The 18,436-nt window shown below is 41.8% G+C and overlaps 1 protein-coding gene across 1 annotated transcript; it reads right to left on the bottom strand.

Moving 5' to 3' along the window:
• Positions 1-2,826: 2,826 nt before the first annotated feature.
• F3 (coagulation factor III, tissue factor) lies at positions 2,827-9,664 on the bottom strand. Its single transcript, XM_054213248.1, has 6 exons — positions 9,552-9,664; positions 8,303-8,417; positions 6,115-6,299; positions 5,526-5,707; positions 5,236-5,395; positions 2,827-4,032 (listed from the first exon to the last, which is right to left on the bottom strand). The coding sequence occupies exons 1-6, from the start codon at positions 9,616-9,618 to the stop codon at positions 3,893-3,895; spliced, it is 849 nt and encodes a 282-aa protein (XP_054069223.1). The 5' UTR covers positions 9,619-9,664; the 3' UTR covers positions 2,827-3,892.
• Positions 9,665-18,436: the final 8,772 nt, after the last annotated feature.

Raw genomic sequence — 18,436 nt, 5'->3', positions numbered from 1 at the left:
TGTGTCCTTTTGGGGGATACGGAAATGGGCTATGTGGGCTGGATGAGAGCCTGCGCCAGAAGCAGCAGAAGGATCTCGCTGGTGGGAAGATTTCTCATCGTATGGTGGAAGGAAGAGGAGAGTTGCAGCTCGTCTCTCCCGGTCGTTACACCCTGAGCTCTTGCGTGTGTCCCGCTGGCGGGCACTGGAGGGCACACACCTGCGAATAAAGGAAGGGTGGCTTTCCGTGCCAGTTTCTCTTTGTTAAGGGAATGGGTGTGCTGTGTGAGAGAGCATGTGCCACGGTGAATAACACCACACCTAATGGCTGTGGAAGGATTTTCAGCTGGCCAGTTCCTGCTTCTGGCCTGTCTAGCAGGTTGTTCTGTTTTGGTTTTCCTGTCTTTCTCAAACGTGAATACCAGGTCCTCTCCCTCCCTCAATGACAAAACACAGGCTACAGAAAGCGTGGTCATTTGTATGTGGATAAATACTGTGTAATTAGAAGACTACTCAATTGGCTCTGGGGTCTGGTACTGCCAAAAGCCCGCTCATTCCTGAGTGTTACAAGGTTCTGAAACAGTAGCGATCACTACTGACCTGCAAAGTAATCAGCATTACAGCACTGAGCCAAGAAGGTAATCTATCACAGCTGTCTATTCTCACTTACTTAATGCAGAAACCTTTTGTCCTGAGTTGCCACGTAACTAGTGATCCAAGTTAAGCTTATAATCACATTCTTATCATTGCATGCCTCTCAGCAGCAGCCTTGTCACAGTGGAAAGCTGAGTCTGCTAGAAATAGACTAGCTGAGCTGTTTGCTGCCATATCCATCGTACATACATTTATGAAGTCCTGCACAGCTGTTCATTTTAAGCAATGGCGGTAATTTTATTGTCTGTAATGCTCTTAGGGCTGGCAGAAAAGCAGCATAACACTATCAGCCCTTTTTCACTTGCGTGAGAAAAATAATATGTTTTTAAAGCAGTGGTATAAAGTGGAAGTGGCTCATTTTACAGTATGCAATGTTACACATTCATTTGTAGAAGGAGAGAACACACGTGCTATATCAGGAAACCATGCAAGTGTGGTTCTGCCCTTGAAATGGTTGGATACCTTTTACAGATGACAAGGAGCAAAGCAGAACGGGGGGAATCAGGACCACCGGTGGGAACATGCTTACAGAAACCTGCTTAGAAGATACACCAGAGAACTTGGGTGCGTAGGAAAAGCCTGCCCGCTCTCACATCGAGCCCCTGGGTGGCTGGCTCCATCTTAGACGGGCGCAGTGCTGAAGTGGCCACGTGTGGGTTGTAGGCAGGATCTAGTCTTTCCTCCTAGCAACAATACTTTTATTCAGCAACTCCTTTTGCTCACCCTGATACTCTGAGAAAGTTAAATCTCTGCATAAAACGCTTCGCATGGGCTCGGTACGCTGACCCAAGGGATGCTTCCGGAAGTTTGCAATAAAAAGCCCCTTTCTAAAGTGTCTCCACAAACAGCAAAACCCCCCACTTTGAAACAGGATCTGCGAGCCCCGTGACTCTGGTTGCTCAGCATTGTTGGATGATAACATAGCGCAGCTAGGGAATGGAAGCGCTTCAGATTTCCAGAACTTGTGCAGTAGGGGGTCACTCTTACACCATTTAAGGCACTTGTTTGCATTTCTATGGGTGTTCCTTCTTTCTTCCTTTTAATAAAAACAACCTTCCTATTCAGAACAAACCAAAAAATCTCTGAAGCAACGAAGCATGATTTATAACATTGTTTTATGTGGCTTATGACAATCAACTGCGTGGTCTGGTTTAAAAAATGGTATGCCGTACCCTACGGGTTTTCCCTTTCCTGTGAGCTCTTCCCTTTTCTGGTCTTCACACTGAATGAAGCTGAGGAAGCAGAACAGCATAGGGAAGGGAAGTAATGATGACAACTTTGGAATGTTTTTAAAGTTACTCCCACAAGTGCTCTCATATTTTTGATTGCTGTTGTAAGAGTCCTCCTCCATATAAGGCTTTTGCATCAGCAGAAAATGGATCAAGCATTTATTGCACAATATTAAGTAAACAGGGTTTTTTTTGGGGGGGTGTGGTGTTTTCTTCCGTCTGTAAAAGTGGGAATTAAAGAACAAAGAAAATCCCCATAAACCACACTCACACGAGTCTTAATCCGTGCAAAGAAGGTATCTACAATACAGTAGGGATAAAAACCATAAACATTCTGTAAAAACTGCTAGAATGTGGTATTAATTTTATATGATGCTATTCCTTCTCATAAATGCAATGGATATCTTTGTTTAAGACATGTATGAAGCTTTGAGATATACAGCTAATTGGCGCCAACCACACGATGTGTTTTTTCCCCCCGTTCTCTTGATAACTTTTTTTTGGTGCCTGTCGCCATCATTAGCAGCAGCAATAGATACCAACATTAGCTGCAGCAGTTCCCATCTCTGGGCCAGGCCCCATCATGCCTTGAATGAAGGTCAGTACCACAAGCGGTACAGGCACCGTGCTGGGAATCCCTACGTGATACATCCAAAGAGACGTACAGTGCACTTTCCATTAGAATGCGAAGCTGTGAATGCAAACAATGAATAATCGCTCACATAAGCAGACGGTTGAAAAGCAACTCGGGACTCTTCAAAACTTTTAATCTGTTCGTGAACTGTGGCTGCTCATATTTTTATCCTTACAAGCAGTAGGTGCCCTGGTAGTCTATTTTGCAGAGTCCTGGTTAGACTTCTGGCAGGTTGCCTACGCTGCTGTTGCAAGATATGTTTCCTAAATCTGTTTTTAATTTAGTTCTGGAATGAATACTGTGCTTCATTTAAAAAAGGAAAAGAAAGTCTTATTTTCCCAGTCACCTTTATTTCACTAGAAAAGTATAAATTACCATCATAAATACAGATATCACCAGTATAAAAATTAGATTCTCATTTATAAAATAAATATTAAAATAGTCAAAGCAACAGGTACCTCCAAATCCCATCACCAAGACGATTTGAATCTGTACCCCATAAACTATTCATTCACCAACTGTTTAATTAAAAATAATGTTGAAAATGCAGTAAATACTGCTACCTACTCAGTGCTTGCATAAAGTGAGTTACTACTGACTCAGAAACTGCAAAGTATTTGTTCTAACACTTACTTGGAACCATCAGGCTACCCTGTCTGTAAAACTGTAGGTGTAGCGTAATCCAGATGTGCTCTCCAGGTGTATAGCAGGTACCTGCTTCAAGAGCATTCCTTACAAGTCACCAGGTACAGTAGTTTCAGTTTGTTTACCTTTGATTGTTTATATCCAAAGATAAACAGACCAAGTTAATTTTATCCAAGAAGTGCAGAAATAATAGTAGCGTCTTTGTCACATCTGAACTAACAGATCATTTCACCAGTTAATAATGTTAAAAGAAAGTCAGATAAATAGAGGTTTTGTTTCATAGAAACAGAAAGATGTTCCTTTTAGTTAGGTAAAGGACACATATTTTTCAACGGTAGTGTTTTTTTCCCCTCACAAGTACCATAAATCTTCTGGCTCAGTACGGCCATACTTTCAGAATGGCTGTACCTGGTCAAGTCAAAGGTCCATCTAGTTCAGAATCCTGTTTCAGACAGGACGGTAGAAGGAGCTTGGGAAGAGCATGTGAGCACGGTTAGGATACCGTAACAGACCGCTAGAATGCTCTTCCAGCCTCTGGCCACTAAGTGACACAGGGCTTCCTGACATAAGGATTTTTCATCTGTGACCATCTAACAGATTTTTGACTCCACGTCAGGTTTGGGCTTCAAAATTCCTGTATCAGAGAGGCTAAAAGGCTCCACCCAATTACACAATTTATGTTTTTTGGGTTTGGTTTGTGGGTTTTCTTTTTGGCTTTGGAACTGCCACTAGCGTCCACAATATTTTTTCCTTAGACACCATTAAGCGGTTCCTTTTCTCTTGCAGCTTTTGCTTTCTTGCGTTTACACAGGATCACCGATAGGACAATGGCAAGAGTGATGACTGCAATTGCTAGCACTGCTATGATGATAAAGACTTCGGCTCCGTATTCTGTAGGGGAGGAAAAAAATTCCAAGGTTCAGTTATCAGAGGCCATAATGTCACAGTGCTACAAACGCTTAGAACCCAGTCAGTCCGCTGAACTAGAAAATGCTTTCTGTATTTTACAGTATCCCAGAGGTGGAATGACCAGTGTGAACTGAATTAATTTTAACGTGAATTTGTTGGACTGAGGTAAAGCTTTATTTCACTTGGTTCACACTAGGTTTTAATCTAGTTTAATTAGTGCACTAAAATGCCGTACTACCACCACAAGAATAAGTCAAACCATTCCCCCTACCCCTCCAGGATTTCTGTGAAACTAAGTCCAAGTGGAAATTTATTCTAGGTTAGAAGCTAGAAAACACCAACAGAAGGGATTTCTATTCAAGCTGTAATTTACTAGAATTCCACTACTGTGATAAACAAATATATATATATATAGATAAGAAGGTTAATTTGAGAGAGTTGATTTGCCAATTTTAGAAAGGCTTTTCTACTTAAGAGTGCAACTACTCTTATCTGGTGAAAAAGAAAGATACAGTACAGCAATGTGATATTATTTAATAAATATTGATGACTTCATATTGAATAAAGTGTTATCCATATTGTTTGTCTGGAATTAGACTGGCTGATTCACCAACCCCTCACTAACTTATTTACCGGCGAAGAAGTTAATCTGCCAACCTCTGACCTTGTAATGTAACAGTAAAGAAAGTCTTAGTCTCATCCTCTGCTTTTGAGATAATAACTGAAGTTCAGTTCAAACTACAAGTGAATGGAAATGCCTGTTCTGTAGGTTTCCAGCACTCCTCCTATGTTTAAGAGCTAATCCTTCAAGCACTTACTGTGGGACCTGTTATGGGAAGGATCTGAGGAAAACAATCCAAAAACAAAAAAACGAAGCTGAAGGCCAGCGACAAGATCTGAAACCTCAGTGACCAGTCATCAACTCGGACAATTTAAAACTAGCCAAAACTGTTTAGCAAAACCCTAAAACCAGCCCCAACTAGCTAAAGATGGTGGACTCTCACTTAACCTGAGTTCTTCCCATGAGTTTCCGTGTTCAGTCTGTGTCCTCTCGCTTATAGAGCAAATAATTTATTTTATAACTTAGCCATCACAGTTTAAAGAGATATAAAAATATACTCCGAATGCAAGTGACTTTTTGTTAGAATGCTAAAGACTGTATGACAAACTTCACCAGATACCTACCATCTAAGATATTTCTTTCTACACTGGTACAAACCACCATACTTTCTTGACCATTACGGTTTTCTCTGCGGGAGGGAATGATTCCCTGTATGTAGAAGCAATAGTTCTTTGTGCTGTCAACGCTTACTTCAAATGTATGGCTTTTTGTTACGGTATCTTTCTGTAAAGGAAAAAAAAAACAACTCCTCAAGAAAGTGTTCTTTGCAAAAATGTTAGCTCTTAAGGTAGCACAGAAATTGCGTAGTTACAATACAGATACAGAACACGTAAAAAGCAGAGTTAGCCCTTACCTTTCCAGAACTTTGGTCTTTCCAGTAATAGAGCTTGTATTGCAGGTCATGTTGGAAAATATCTCGAATACTTTGAAAGCTTCCATTAGGAAATGTATATGGTGTAAGCGGATCTTGGAACACAACAGTCAGTTTTGAATCTTTTTGTCTGTAATTCTGTATCTCCGGTTTTCCGAGAACAGCTAAACAAACATTTTTAGAATTAAAAAATTGGCACCATCTTTTCCACACAACATGCTCTTTTTTTCTTCCTCCCTCTGCTCCCTTCCCTGCTCAAATCTATTGTAAGTTTACAGAGCTAAAGCAATAAAGTGAAATTCTGGATTATTCATAAATATCTTCATCTACTACACAATGTTAATAAAATGGCCTACCCACTGCAGTGAGAAACAAATAGCAACTAAAGTCTTACACACTCCCCTACTACAGGGAAAGCTTTATGCCTGAATATTGTCTACTCAGACATCAGTGTGGCTGCTGGAAGAATCTATAGGAAAAACCTTTAGGCCCAATCTAAACCTTGTTTAAGTCAATGGAAGTAATCTTGAAAGGAAGTTTATGACAAGATTTAATTGGCAATCCTACTTACTCTGACTGTAAGGCGTAAATTTTTCAGAGACTGCAAAAGGTGGTTCTTCGAAGTTATCCATCCCCGAGGACATTACAGACAGTATGTGTGCTGTATAGGTCTCTTTTACGTTCCTGAGCAGGTCAGTAACATCACACTGTGTTTCTGTTGTCAGTATGCATTTTTTTTTGGTGTCAGATGTCTGCCTGCAAGAGCAAGAAAGAAGCGTCAACACCTTCTGAGCAGATTTTTACATATTTAGATATGTTAAAAACCATTTTTTCCACTCAAACTGTATAGATTTCCCTCATCCCATGGAACAGTCTTGCGAGTGTACTAGAAACAGTCTTGCAAAGCTCTACTAGGCTGAGAAGAAGAAAAAACCTCAAAACCCACTATCCTGTACAGCTATATTTCACAATTCAAGGTAGAATCAAGTAAATAAAATGTGAGCCATATTAATTATAGAAATGTTATTGGATACATATATGAATTAAAAATTCAACCTTTTATGCGAATTTAATAGAAACCACGATGCATCTGAAAACTGTTGCCTTAAGAACCGTCAGTTGTCCTAGGAAGCTCCGTGGACAACAATATTGTTTAAGGTGACAACAATGTTCCCTCATATATGTCACTTGTGTTTGCATCTATGCAGGTGCAAATGTCACTATGAGCCAGCCGGTAGCAGCAATTTTCATTGCAGAATTATAATTAAAAAAATATTGACAAAAAACATGACCCATGCATTTCTCTTTACTTTTAAATTATAGAAAGCAGATTGAGAAATAATAAACCAGAAAAAAAGTGTTAATTCCCCATTTTACTTCCTAAAAAGAAGGAATGGAAAAACCGATTAGATATTACTCCTTCAATTATTTTCCCTGCTTTTGACGGTGAACTAAGGAAAAGAAAATTTGTGTGATCTCAGCCGAAAGCGCAAGAATGCCAACTGTTTGGAATTAGCAAATGAGTTTTCCTCCAAATAGGTCAAGTTTTATTTAAGTGATGCCTGAACTCCCTTCTCACGTCACCAGATTTCTTATGATGTCACAGATCAGTTAGTGATGGTGTTCTACAGATGCCTTGAAAAGGGACAGAGGAGATATGACATTTATGACCAAACTAATGTACTCTTTAAATGTACATAGATGAGGAAGCAAACATTTAAGCACACTTCATCCATAAGAGCAACTTGTCTAAAAAAGTGCTTCCATATCAGAACTACACCTGATTCTATACTGAAACTTGGACAAACAGACTTCAATTTTTTTTGCGAGCACAAATGGCTGGAAAGAAACTCCATATTCATAGATTTCATAAAATTCATTCTGCTAGGTGTGTGCTTCTAAGTCTATTGATTTAATCACTCCCTTAAAGAACAAAAGAGCACATTAGGCCATTGCATTGGTATTTCATCCATTAGTCATGAGCGAGCTCTTTTCTATGCACTTTTACAGACAGAGGAGACTACAGTACCATATTTTCATTAATAGGTAGGAGAGTTGATGATGCAGTTTCCCTTTGGGGCATGTTTAATAATGGTCTATGCATTAATATGGGAGCTAAGAACAGCACAGATTTATTACTAAACTTCATGGAAGTTTTTGTGCAGTATTGACACGTCACATGATTTGGCTACTTTTTATGTGCACAATATTTCATAGCTTACATAAAACATGACAACAGAGGAAGTCTTGACAGTGGCAGATGAACAAAGGTAATTTTTAGTAAGACAAAGGTAAATCTTAGCAAGACAAATTATTCATTTACTGTGATTCATGGTTTAGAATAAAACGCAGACTCATCAGACACCTCCCAAAACTAAAGGCAAAAGACTCAATCCAGACACCTTGAAAGACATGAAAAGGTGAGGCTCTACCTAACACGTGGTATGTCAGGTTGAGTGTCCAAGTGTCCTGGCCTAGACCTCCAGCGCAGCTGGCCTGCACCGAACCCCAGCACTGGAATACTCATCTACAGCTCAACTCTCCATTTCTGAAGTGGGCAAAACCAGAAGCCTGAATCAGACATTCTTATAGTTGGATACAAAGAGGTATTAACAGCTGGGTTGGCAATTTTTCCAAATCCTCATGTTTGGGGAGGATCATATCACACTCAGTCTCAGAAATATTTAATCACGCTCTATTTGCTTTCAGTCGCCATTTCAATTGCCATTAACAGACACACCTTGGTGTTACCTACTTACCCGTGTATTTCTACTGTATAGAAGTAACCTGATGGTTTTGGTTGCCACTGTAGGATAGTTTTAAAATTGATTGAAGACCAAGTTATATTAACAGCTGTTGGTAGTTCTGGATTGCCTTTAAATACAGAAAGCAGAAGAGTGCCATCAGTCATATTATACGTAATTCCTGGTTCCCTGCAGTCATGTTTAATTAACAGCAGTTGCTGTTAATTCCTGCTTGGAAATGTTCTTTTGGGGGGAAAGTCTCAGTCCTGCCCTCTGGGCTTATGCTTGTCTTACTAAAGGAATGTGTCCTGGCAGAAGCGAGAAATATGAGAAGAAAATTGTTTTCACTCTTTCCCTCTTTTCCCAACTCCTAGGTTGTTGAGGTAACTTATTTGGAGTTCTGTCTAATGCTTCCTTTAGATCCTTGGATCTAATGATCAAAGACCTCTGAAGAAGCTACGAAAGCGTGAAGACACTCATGAGAATCTCCAAGCACCAAATAAATGCAGTGTCGTTCAAAATCACCCCCGGCTCAACCTGCTGCGGAAGGCATTAGCTCCTAGTTTCCCCATTTATTTATTTTGGGAAGGTAAAGTCTCTAAAAACTAGCAGTTGTCCCACACACTCGCATCCAAGAGGGGCCACCCCCGGAGGGACCCGTGGCCCACACTCCGGCGGAAGGGTGGCCGTGGTGACCCACGGGCCCGCCGCCCCGGCAGACGCCACAGCGGTTTCGGGGAACTGCCTGGGAGGAAGCCGGAGCGGGAAACCCCGCACGACCTCCGTAACCTCTGGAAATCAGGCGTTTCACTGAGCGATGTTCTAATTATTTCCTAAAAGCCCCCTTCTCTGCCCCTCCGACGAGCTCGGAACCGGGGGATGAGGGAAAGAGATCTTGCCGATCGCTCGCTGTCACCGTAGGTCAGCAGCTGCGGCCAACTGCCGACCCCCGGCGGTGCCCCCTGCTCCCCGGCACCGACCCGGCTGTGGCCATGACGGATCCCCCCCAGGAAAAACCGGCCCTTGGCGACCCGGGCGCCCCGCCGTCGGGCTGCTGAAGCGGAGCCGGGTGGGAGCCGGGGCCCGCCACAGCCCGCCGGCGAGTGGCCCCGTCCCCCCGCAGCCCCCCGCGGGGCTGTCGCCGCTCCCGCCACACTCCCCGCCGTGGGGTCCGGCCTGTCTCGGTCGGAGGGACCGAGCCCCGCCGTTTGTCCCCGTCCGCCCGATCCGGCGTCCCCCCCGCGTCCCGCCCGCCGTTACCCACCGGCGGCGGCCAGTCGCCACAGCAGGGCGCTCAGCAGCAGAGCCCGGCCACCGTCCTCCAGCAGCATCCTCAGTGTCGGGGGGAAGCGACCCGGCGGGGTCCCGGCGAGCCTGAAGGCGGTGAGCTGCCGACGGGGCGGGAGGCGCCGTCTTATATCGGCGGGCGGAGAGGCGGGGACTGCGGGCGGGTCGCCCGCGGGGGAGCCCGGCCGGGGCGGCGGCGGGAGCGGCGGCGGCCGGCCCGGGGGGGCCGGGGGGAAGGGGAGCGGGGCTGGCGGAAGCGCTCAGGCACCGCCGGGTTGAGCAATCGGAGTGGGGGCCGGGGGGGTCTTCGAGGAAAGTGGCGTTACTGTAAGGAGGAGGGGACCGAGGGAAGGGGCGGAATGTCCTCCGGGCGGCTCCAGGCCCCGGCACCGTGTCCCCCGGGGGGAGGCCTACCTGGATGTGCAAGCACACACCTGGACGTGCCCGCAGGCCGGGTCTCCCCGGCTTCTCGGTGTCCCCGTACGCTTGTACCACCCCTGGCTTCCCCTCTGTTGGCCGTAGGAGGGAATGTTGGTGAAACCAGGCAACACTTGACAACCAACTTCAACCACTGCCAACCATTGGCGGGCGGTCAAGGGGTGCCAGAACCACCCCAGCTGGGAAGTGACTGCTCTGGAGGGCAGCTGATCCTGCGGAAGTGGGGTTGGGTTGATTTCTTAGATACTGTGAATTCTGAAGGGCTAAATATGTCAGTTCTTGCCTCACCACTTGAGACGTTTGACACAGCTGCCCAGATAGCTCACATCCTCCCGTCTCTCACTCCACGCACAGGCATACGTGAAGCCTCTCAAGGCTCACCTGCCATACCAGACAGCAAACGAGGGTCAGGAGTTTGTACCTCACCTCTCCCATAAACCAGGGACCTGTCCACCCATTCCTACAAGCCTCCATTGGAAAGGTGTGCCATTTTCACAGGTAACAGAGAATCTGTCTCTGACAGGAGGTGTTCTCGATCTCGGCCTGCAGCCTTTGCCACAGGCTCCCTGGCCTCTCTGGTATATACATTCCTCTTTCTCAGGGTACTGCCTTTCTAAGCACTTAAACCAAGCTTTTGGAGCCAGGGGTTTGAGTGCTGTGTTTTCTTCTAATACACAAGCTCTAGAGGGAGCTGTATTCGTACTTAGCTCATGATTCTTTTGCGTGGATGGTGGTAAAGAGACTATGTAATAGAACCTGTTGTGTAATTAAGGGAGACAGATGCATTTTACAGTGTTAAACTGTAAAATGCTTTTTATTTTGATGCTGATTTGTACAGCGTTTTATACCTGGAAAATATAGGTAGGAGGAGAGGACTAACGGGGAAGCCTCAGATGTAGTTGCCTTTAATTTTCATGATTGACACATACTTAGATGCAAGCAATCAGTTCTGTCTCATAATGCAGAATAAATCTATATCTATATGGACCAAACTACAATATTGATTTCAACCAGAATCTGCATCAGAATTCATATAGTGTGTTCTGACGTGCACTTAAACCCTGGATTTTTAAATTATCAGCACACCTTCATTAAAACCCAGCCATACACCTTCTAATGTTCCTGCCTTGTTTTTGATCAAATTTCAGCGCTGTCTGTATGCAGCTATATGTCAGCATTACATCAGCCAAAAATCTCGCATGCTTTTAACGTCGTGTAGAATACAGATCTTGTGTGACCTGATTTTCAAGATTGTAACCTTATAAGATCACAGTTGATTTCCAGAGGACTTTACAAAAAAAAACAATGCTCACTTGTTTATAGGAAAGAGGTGCTTATATAAAACTTTAAATCACCTTTAGGCTCTAAGTCCAGTTAATTTCCTTGTAGTTCAGTCACAAAAGATGGAAAGCGGGTCAGCGGTGGTTTCCACCTTCTGTGGAGATGATCTCAGTGTCTCCTTCTCCTGCCCCTTCTTCTCACTCCCATCTCTTCTGTCCTGTCCTCCCATAACTTGGGACAGGTGGGGAAACCTCCAGACCCTGTCCAGACTAACCAGCTTGACCAGTGTTACCTTATTGCAATTTCCATCAAGATATTCCAGTGTTCACTAATGCTAGGCTTTTAGATGTCCTGCTCCATGCTGCAGCATGAGAGGAGGCCACCAGTTTACCAGAGTGGTGGGAAGTAGAGCCTGAGCAAAAGGATGTGCATGGATCAAGCAGTCAAGCAGGGCTTGGGGGACTTTGTGTTGTTAGAGGAAATAGGGTAACTTTACTAAACTATCCGTTCTGGGGAAAGACAGAATGCCAAGGAGGCAGTGTATCTAGATCGGGTTGGCAGGGGAAGGGCGAGATGGGCGAGGGAGAAGCGCTGAGGTGAGGAATTGCTGCTACTGCCCTCTCTGCTCTTCTTTCTCCTCTTTCACCAGCTCTCAGTGCAGATTTGGCCAAAGAATGAGAACTGCTCAGCACCGCCTGCCTCCAGGCGCCAACCAACCAATGTGGGAGAGGAGAGGAGCCCCACGCTGCCTCACACGGGCTGATGCCTCTGAGCTGGAAGTCTGCTCAGCAGCCAGTGACTTAACTGTGACATTCTGGTCACATTTCCTGCCCACTTCAGTGGTATTTCGACACCTCATTAAAGACAGAATTTTTCCCCCCCTATTTCAAATATATATTGCGACGTGCAGCCAAGCATTATGCTGACTTAGAGCTCCGGCAATTAGTCTGGAAATTTAGAATTTGTCTCCCATAGTGGAATGTCAAAATCTAAGCATCAACTCTGTACATGTCTCTAGGTGATTTAGTCATCCTCTGCTCATTTTACAGTCAGCAGATAAAAATTTCATTCCTAAGGTGAAATCCATTTTTTCGCAGTATAAGCATCAAAGGCAAGTCAGATTAATCTATTTAAATTTTGAAATAAACGGGACATTTCTACTGATGGAGGCCAGGATCTGACTGTGACTTTTTAGAAGATGCAGGAGACGTGCAAGACCACAAGCCTGGCTGCATGCTTTAGGTTAGGAGATGACGTCTTCCGCTCTGTGACTTCTTCACGCTGGTGAACTTAGTGGAATCAAGGTTAGTCACTATTGGGAAGATTTGCCAGTTTATGAGCAGACTCTACAGATTTTCATTCCTTGATATGTGTACTGTGGAACCAACCCACAGACTGATTATGGGAAAAGTGAGGAGAAAAGCGAAACCAAATTTGTGAAACTCCAGTTTTTTTGAGAGATGCATGTATTTTTATCATACGATCTGCCAGATCTCTGAACTGGTTAGCTTAGAGAGAGCTACAAAATAACTTCTTGCTTAGCAAAGCAATTTCAACATCGTGTTTTCTGTACTATCATATATAATTGTTGACATGGAAGTGGAATGTCACGGGTGACATCAGTAACAGATCAGTTTTCTTATGCTGACAGTTATGCAAGATTGTAGGTAAAATTTTGTAATACTTATTAATGTTTTGAAATTTTGTAGTGCTATAAAACATTCATCATTCCATGCTAACATAAAAGTCAGCAATATTGTCATGCCCAATAGCGTAAAACTTACTTGTGTTGAGTAAGTTTTGAAATCCCGGGGAGCTTTTTCCTAAATGAAATTGCTCCCGATATTTCTCCTTTCACTTGGCTTTTCAGATCTTTCTTTAATTTGTCTCAGTGACTTATCTTGCAGAGCTGCTGTTATAAATGCATACACAGACTCACAAACAACACTGCCTTTTAAATATTGTGTTTTAGCAGTGCTATAATTAATATATTTGATAAGTGAAACAGTTTTGTTAGGTATAATATATCTGTATGTAGTGCTAGTAAATAGGCTGTGGAATTCAATGACATACGCTGTGTGTACCTGGCATAGGCCTTTGTTCTTTCAATCTTCTTCAGTTCCAGCCAACTTTCTAAAAGGAAAATGCCCTTCAAAGGTCTTGAAATGAGAGCAAGTTTACATCAACACTTTCTGCCTGTGCATGTAAATGCCTTAAAATCATCAATTAATTTAGATTATATACATCCTTTGGGTTGTATTGCACCCATTCTGTACCTAGGGAGGAAATTGTATTCACAGAGCACTTCTATGGGTATACCAAAAGTCTATGATGAAGTCAGGAATGTACAATGTCTTGATTTTATACTAATTTTGCTCTTGTGTCGTAATCACAGGATTATGCTTGCTTTATTTTTAAGCAAAGAAAAATTTCCATGCATGGAAAGTCTTTAGTGAAGATAAAGGAAAAATATAGAAAAATAAATTCAGTCAGTAGATACTTCACGAATCTTTAAAAGCTGAGTAACTCATTTGCACTAATGTTCTGACCAAGGTATGGAGGATAGATGTAAGAACTAGTGTGAGAGTCCATTAGATACATGCACTGGTCCAAAGTGACTCTGGTCACCAAGCCGTTCTGCAGGGCTCTCTGATTATTGCTGGCCTGTTTTTATAGCTGCTGAACACCTGCATCTTCCCTAATTGCAATCTGAATTGTAAGTGGTGCTTACACCAATGAACATCAAGTCAGAAAAAGTAAAGAGGCCATAAACAGAGCTTACATAAAAATGGCTTTATTGACAAAATCTGTATAACAATATTTGTAATTAAGAGGATTTGTAAATGTTGTAAAATTGGTTACCAAGTCCCCTTTTTGATGGGGAAACAGAAACTGAAAACAGAAACAATTAGTGTAATTTGACTGACCCCCATGGTAAGCAATGTTATTAAACTAGTGCAATGGAGTGAAGAATCAACTTTTATATTTAAAAGTAGTTGTATTTATTTCTGAAGTCTCCACACCAATGAAAGTCCTGGTGTGGTATAAAATCTCATATAGCCGAACTGAAAATAACAAAGTTGCACTGGGATAGAACCAGTTTAAAATTTAAATCCAGGTCTGACATTAATGGGACTTCCTTTCGCTTGTTGAAAAAAACAGTGAATACACAAAATTGATACAAAAATTGTAATCAGCAAAAGATATTTCTTACAAGGGAATCACATGTACAATGTGAATGTCTCGTTGGTATTAGATATCCTGAAGCAAATCTTTGTATGTTTTTCTGATACTCTGCTTTCAAAATTTGTTTTGTTACCACGTTAGTCACATACACCTCCCCTCACTTATCATACGGATACTTTAAAAAAAGACACTAGCAAAAGAAGAAATCTTGTGGGAGTTTTGGGGTCTGGACTGGCTCTGGGATCCGGTGTGGAAACGATGCCTTGCTTGTCAGCCAGGGGAGGCGTCCCAGCGAGGGAGGCTTTGAGCCGTTCCCACACTGAAAGTTCTTGTCGACATTGCTCTGGTGTTAACTCCAAATTACTGGCTGCTTTCCTATTTCTTACTCACAGAATGATGTGTGATGCATTTATTACCCTTTCTGAAATATTGTTTTGCAGCGTTGTTTCTTAGAAAGGAATTTGACCTACAGGTTTGTGTACCTTTAATTTCTGTTATCTTCAGGGATGCCTTGGGGTAAATAAGACTGTGTAAATGAACGTTTAAACTACTCTCTGCTTAGTTTGACGCACGGAAGGCTTTTCAGAAAGTTAGTGGCTGTAGCCACACCACAGATGTGTTGTCAGGAGTGGTAAGGTACTGCTGTACTGCTATACACAGCTGTGTTTATTTACTAGTGACACCCTCTGGCTAGAGGGGAAGTAATTCTGAGAAGTAATAAATGTCATTGAATCGCAACAGAAAGTATGGAGATGGAGACACTAAATTACATCGTTTCCTTCTGTGCCTAGATACTTTTGGCTAGCCAGCTTAAAGTGTTATGAGGCTGGATCTTTTGTTGGACCCTGTGATGCTGCCTGTCTTCCCTTTCTTCTGGGTATTCCACCACAACTGTGAAGTAGCCTCTTGGAGTAATTCCTTTACCCCAGAATATCTTAACTACATAAATCAATCTTGCATTTCCTATGCATCTCTCTCATAAAAGTTATTTTTCCCAAATGACGCTAGGCACACGTGCAACTACCAGACCTTATTTACTCAGGTTTTTTTTCCCGTGCCTGAGTTTGAGAGGAAGTGGCCAAACTGAAAAAAAAAAAAAAAAAGGCAAAAAAGCAATGTAAGTATTAAGTGACAGCAAAACCTGTTTAAAAGGAGGCATGTACATTAACGGTAGCATCTTTTTTCGTATTGAATCCAGTCTTGGCCCATAGCTTTTTAATTAAGTAACTGAAATAAATTAATTTTACTAGGCAGTTATTTATAACTGTTTGTAAAAATTATTTCCCTTCCTCACCAATCGTTACAAATGCTGATTTTTTAATGCTAGTTGTGGCATATATAACTTGTCGGTGAAGGCAGTGGTAGTCAAATTCAGTGTTCTTGAAAATATTTGGTGTGAGCATGCCTTGAAGGTTAGGCAATTAGGTGGGTAAAATAAACAAAACTTCAGTTTGAACAAATGTAGTCCCTAGGCTGTCATTAAACCCATTCTTAGGAACTGTGACAAAGGAAAAGGTAAACTGTACTCTGTTTGACTTGGCTATTACAATGTTTAATCCTTTTGTAATACAGCTCTTCTTTTCAGTCATTTGATACAGCAGAAAAACATTCTGTACTAAAAGCTGACCAGCAAAATTAAGCTGAGAGTTTCTTTAATATCCTGCATCTCTGTTCTTTGACATTACATTACTTTGTCAATGCTGCCTTTATTGCAGGCTTGGGGGTGAGTAGATTTAAGATAACTGGAAAATGGATCAGCTTAACTATAGGAGAATAATTCTGGATTTGGTAATCGGACAGAATTAGCCTGCTATGCCAGCGTAGCTTGTCTGTTCTACAGCCCAGGAGACTTCATTCTGAGATGATTTCCCCACTTCCCAAATTTGCTTATGTGTATCACACCCAAGGAGAGTCAATGAGCATATCAAAAATAGGTTTGACTTTTAAAAAGGTACCAAAATTTCCCCTCCAGCACTGGATATATAGAGAACGTTTTCCCTGTCATGTACTTTGAATTACAGTCTGTGCACCGATAATGACATTAGGTAGAAATGGCTTTGCTTCTCCAGCTTCAGAGGGTAGATTTTTGTGTCCTTTCAGTCATCTTTCTATTCCATCACAGTGCTGCATTTTTCTCCTTCCTGAAGAACATTAGTTAAGTACTGTTGCACGCTGCAGTTTGTATGTTACTATAGCTTACTACAAGACTCAGCATTGATTGCCTCCTTGACTGGAGGCAGCCTTTAAAATTCTGAAAGTTTTCTGTACAATGGGAAATGGCTGATTTGTTAATGATTATCATATATCAGTCACAGTACAGTCTTTATTTTGAGCTTTCTAAATTTGTATTGCAATTTATTTAGTGAGCACTTATATAATCGTAATCACTGGGATTTATTATCCTTGTGTTTCTCTTTTCCTCAGAAAATGAAGCGTGCCAATCGTAGCTGGAATTGTACTTTATCAAATATTAGTTACTCTGTGTCATTAAAGAAAGGTTTTTGTTTAGGGATTTTGTAAATAAGTAGTGGTAGTTTGTTCAGAAAACCCGAACTAAAGTCATATCTTATTCTTTAATAAAATTGCAATGGAAAGAACACTATCCAAACACTGTATGTATTATTTATTTAACTTGACATAATAACTCACAATTTACTAAATAATTAAATATTACTATAAAGGGACATTATTTTTTAAAAAAGATACAATAATGTAAATCAGACATAATATTTACCGAAATTAGTGATTTGTGCCCCTGGTGTCAGACTTAAAATTTTATTTTAAAGGAACAAAGGAAATGCTAAAAGACTTAAATGGCTAATGCAGCACCATTGGTTTGAGCTCAGACTTCATCATCATGACAGGAAAGAGTGAATTTTACCTTCCAGATACTATGAGTGAAAGAAGGATTTGATCCTTGCTGTTCTCTGATGCTAGTTAATATTGACAAAATACTGGCAGAGACCATATCACTTACTAGACGTTCTCTGCTGCTTCAGGTTATCTGTCAACTCAAATCACAGAGGTCAGTGTAAAGATTTTAAAATTTTAGCCCTGCCAAAAATACTGGGCAAAGGGAGGGACATTGCTGTTGCTAATCAGCTTCTTAGCTGTCCAGTATAAAGGGGAAGAAACATCTTAGATCTGATCTAAGGAGAAGGTCTGAAATGGCTTTCTTGAATATCTGTACACTGGTCTTTACAGGCATACTCAGTCTCTGTATTTGAACGTCACAAACAATTTTAACTCGGCCATTTTAAGGGCAAGATGATTACCGCAGAAACTGGTACGAACCAAGGCATAACATTCCTGTGCGTGCAGCAATCCTCCTGTTGCGGCCAGCACCCAAATGCATTCTTTCAGCATATCAGAGGGCTAACGAATGCAGTGCACTTCTACTGACCTGTGGGAATTGATTTAGGAGTTAGCAAAGATGGGGTGAGGGGAAATTTCCAGTAACCAGTACTTAGCTGAAAAAGCTGTGTGGTTTCTAGCGAAGTGCTGAATGTTGAACCCTGAAAGTCCCAAGGATTTTAAAACTGTGTCATTATGTTTTGTATTTTAATGCATTAGGAGTCAAATTAGGGTCTCTTGTAAAGCCTAAATGCTGGCATTCCAAATTGCTAACTTTGACACGTAGCTGTTTGATTAGCTGTGTTTGGAGCTTTGTGAGTGTATTTGAATGGAATGTGAAGTACATAGAGGAAATATGTTCTTAGGTTGAATGTTTTCCTTAGAACAAAGAAAAACTAAAAATGAATAACATCATTGATCAGTCTGAATTTTAAGTGCTTTTGCTCATAAAGAATGTGTACTTTCAAAGTATTCTAATCACAGCTAAAGATAGCCTACATTTTTAAGTTCGAAAAGCTGATTTTATTCGAGTCCAGTAATGATTGTTCTTTCCCCAGGATATTTAACTTCAAAATAACACCAGATCAGTTTTTGTTTCCTGGT

The sequence above is a fragment of the Rissa tridactyla genome, chromosome 8, assembly GCF_028500815.1.
Source record: "Rissa tridactyla isolate bRisTri1 chromosome 8, bRisTri1.patW.cur.20221130, whole genome shotgun sequence".
Taxonomy (NCBI): domain Eukaryota; kingdom Metazoa; phylum Chordata; class Aves; order Charadriiformes; family Laridae; genus Rissa; species Rissa tridactyla.
This window is presented reverse-complemented; position numbering and strand designations above follow the sequence as displayed.

What these genes read in the sequence shown, in the direction of transcription:
- F3 (XM_054213248.1), bottom strand. Translation starts at nt 9,618, where the DNA reads ATGCTGCTGGAGGACGGTGGCCGGGCTCTGCTGCTGAGCGCCCTGCTG. An exon ending in GTGGCGACTGGCCGCCGCCG is followed by an intron (nt 8,418 to 9,551) that starts GTGGGTAACGGC and finishes CTGTATTTAAAG; the next exon opens with GCAATCCAGAACTACCAACA. An exon ending in ATTTACGCCTTACAGTCAGA is followed by an intron (nt 5,708 to 6,114) that starts GTAAGTAGGATT and finishes ATGTTTGTTTAG; the next exon opens with CTGTTCTCGGAAAACCGGAG.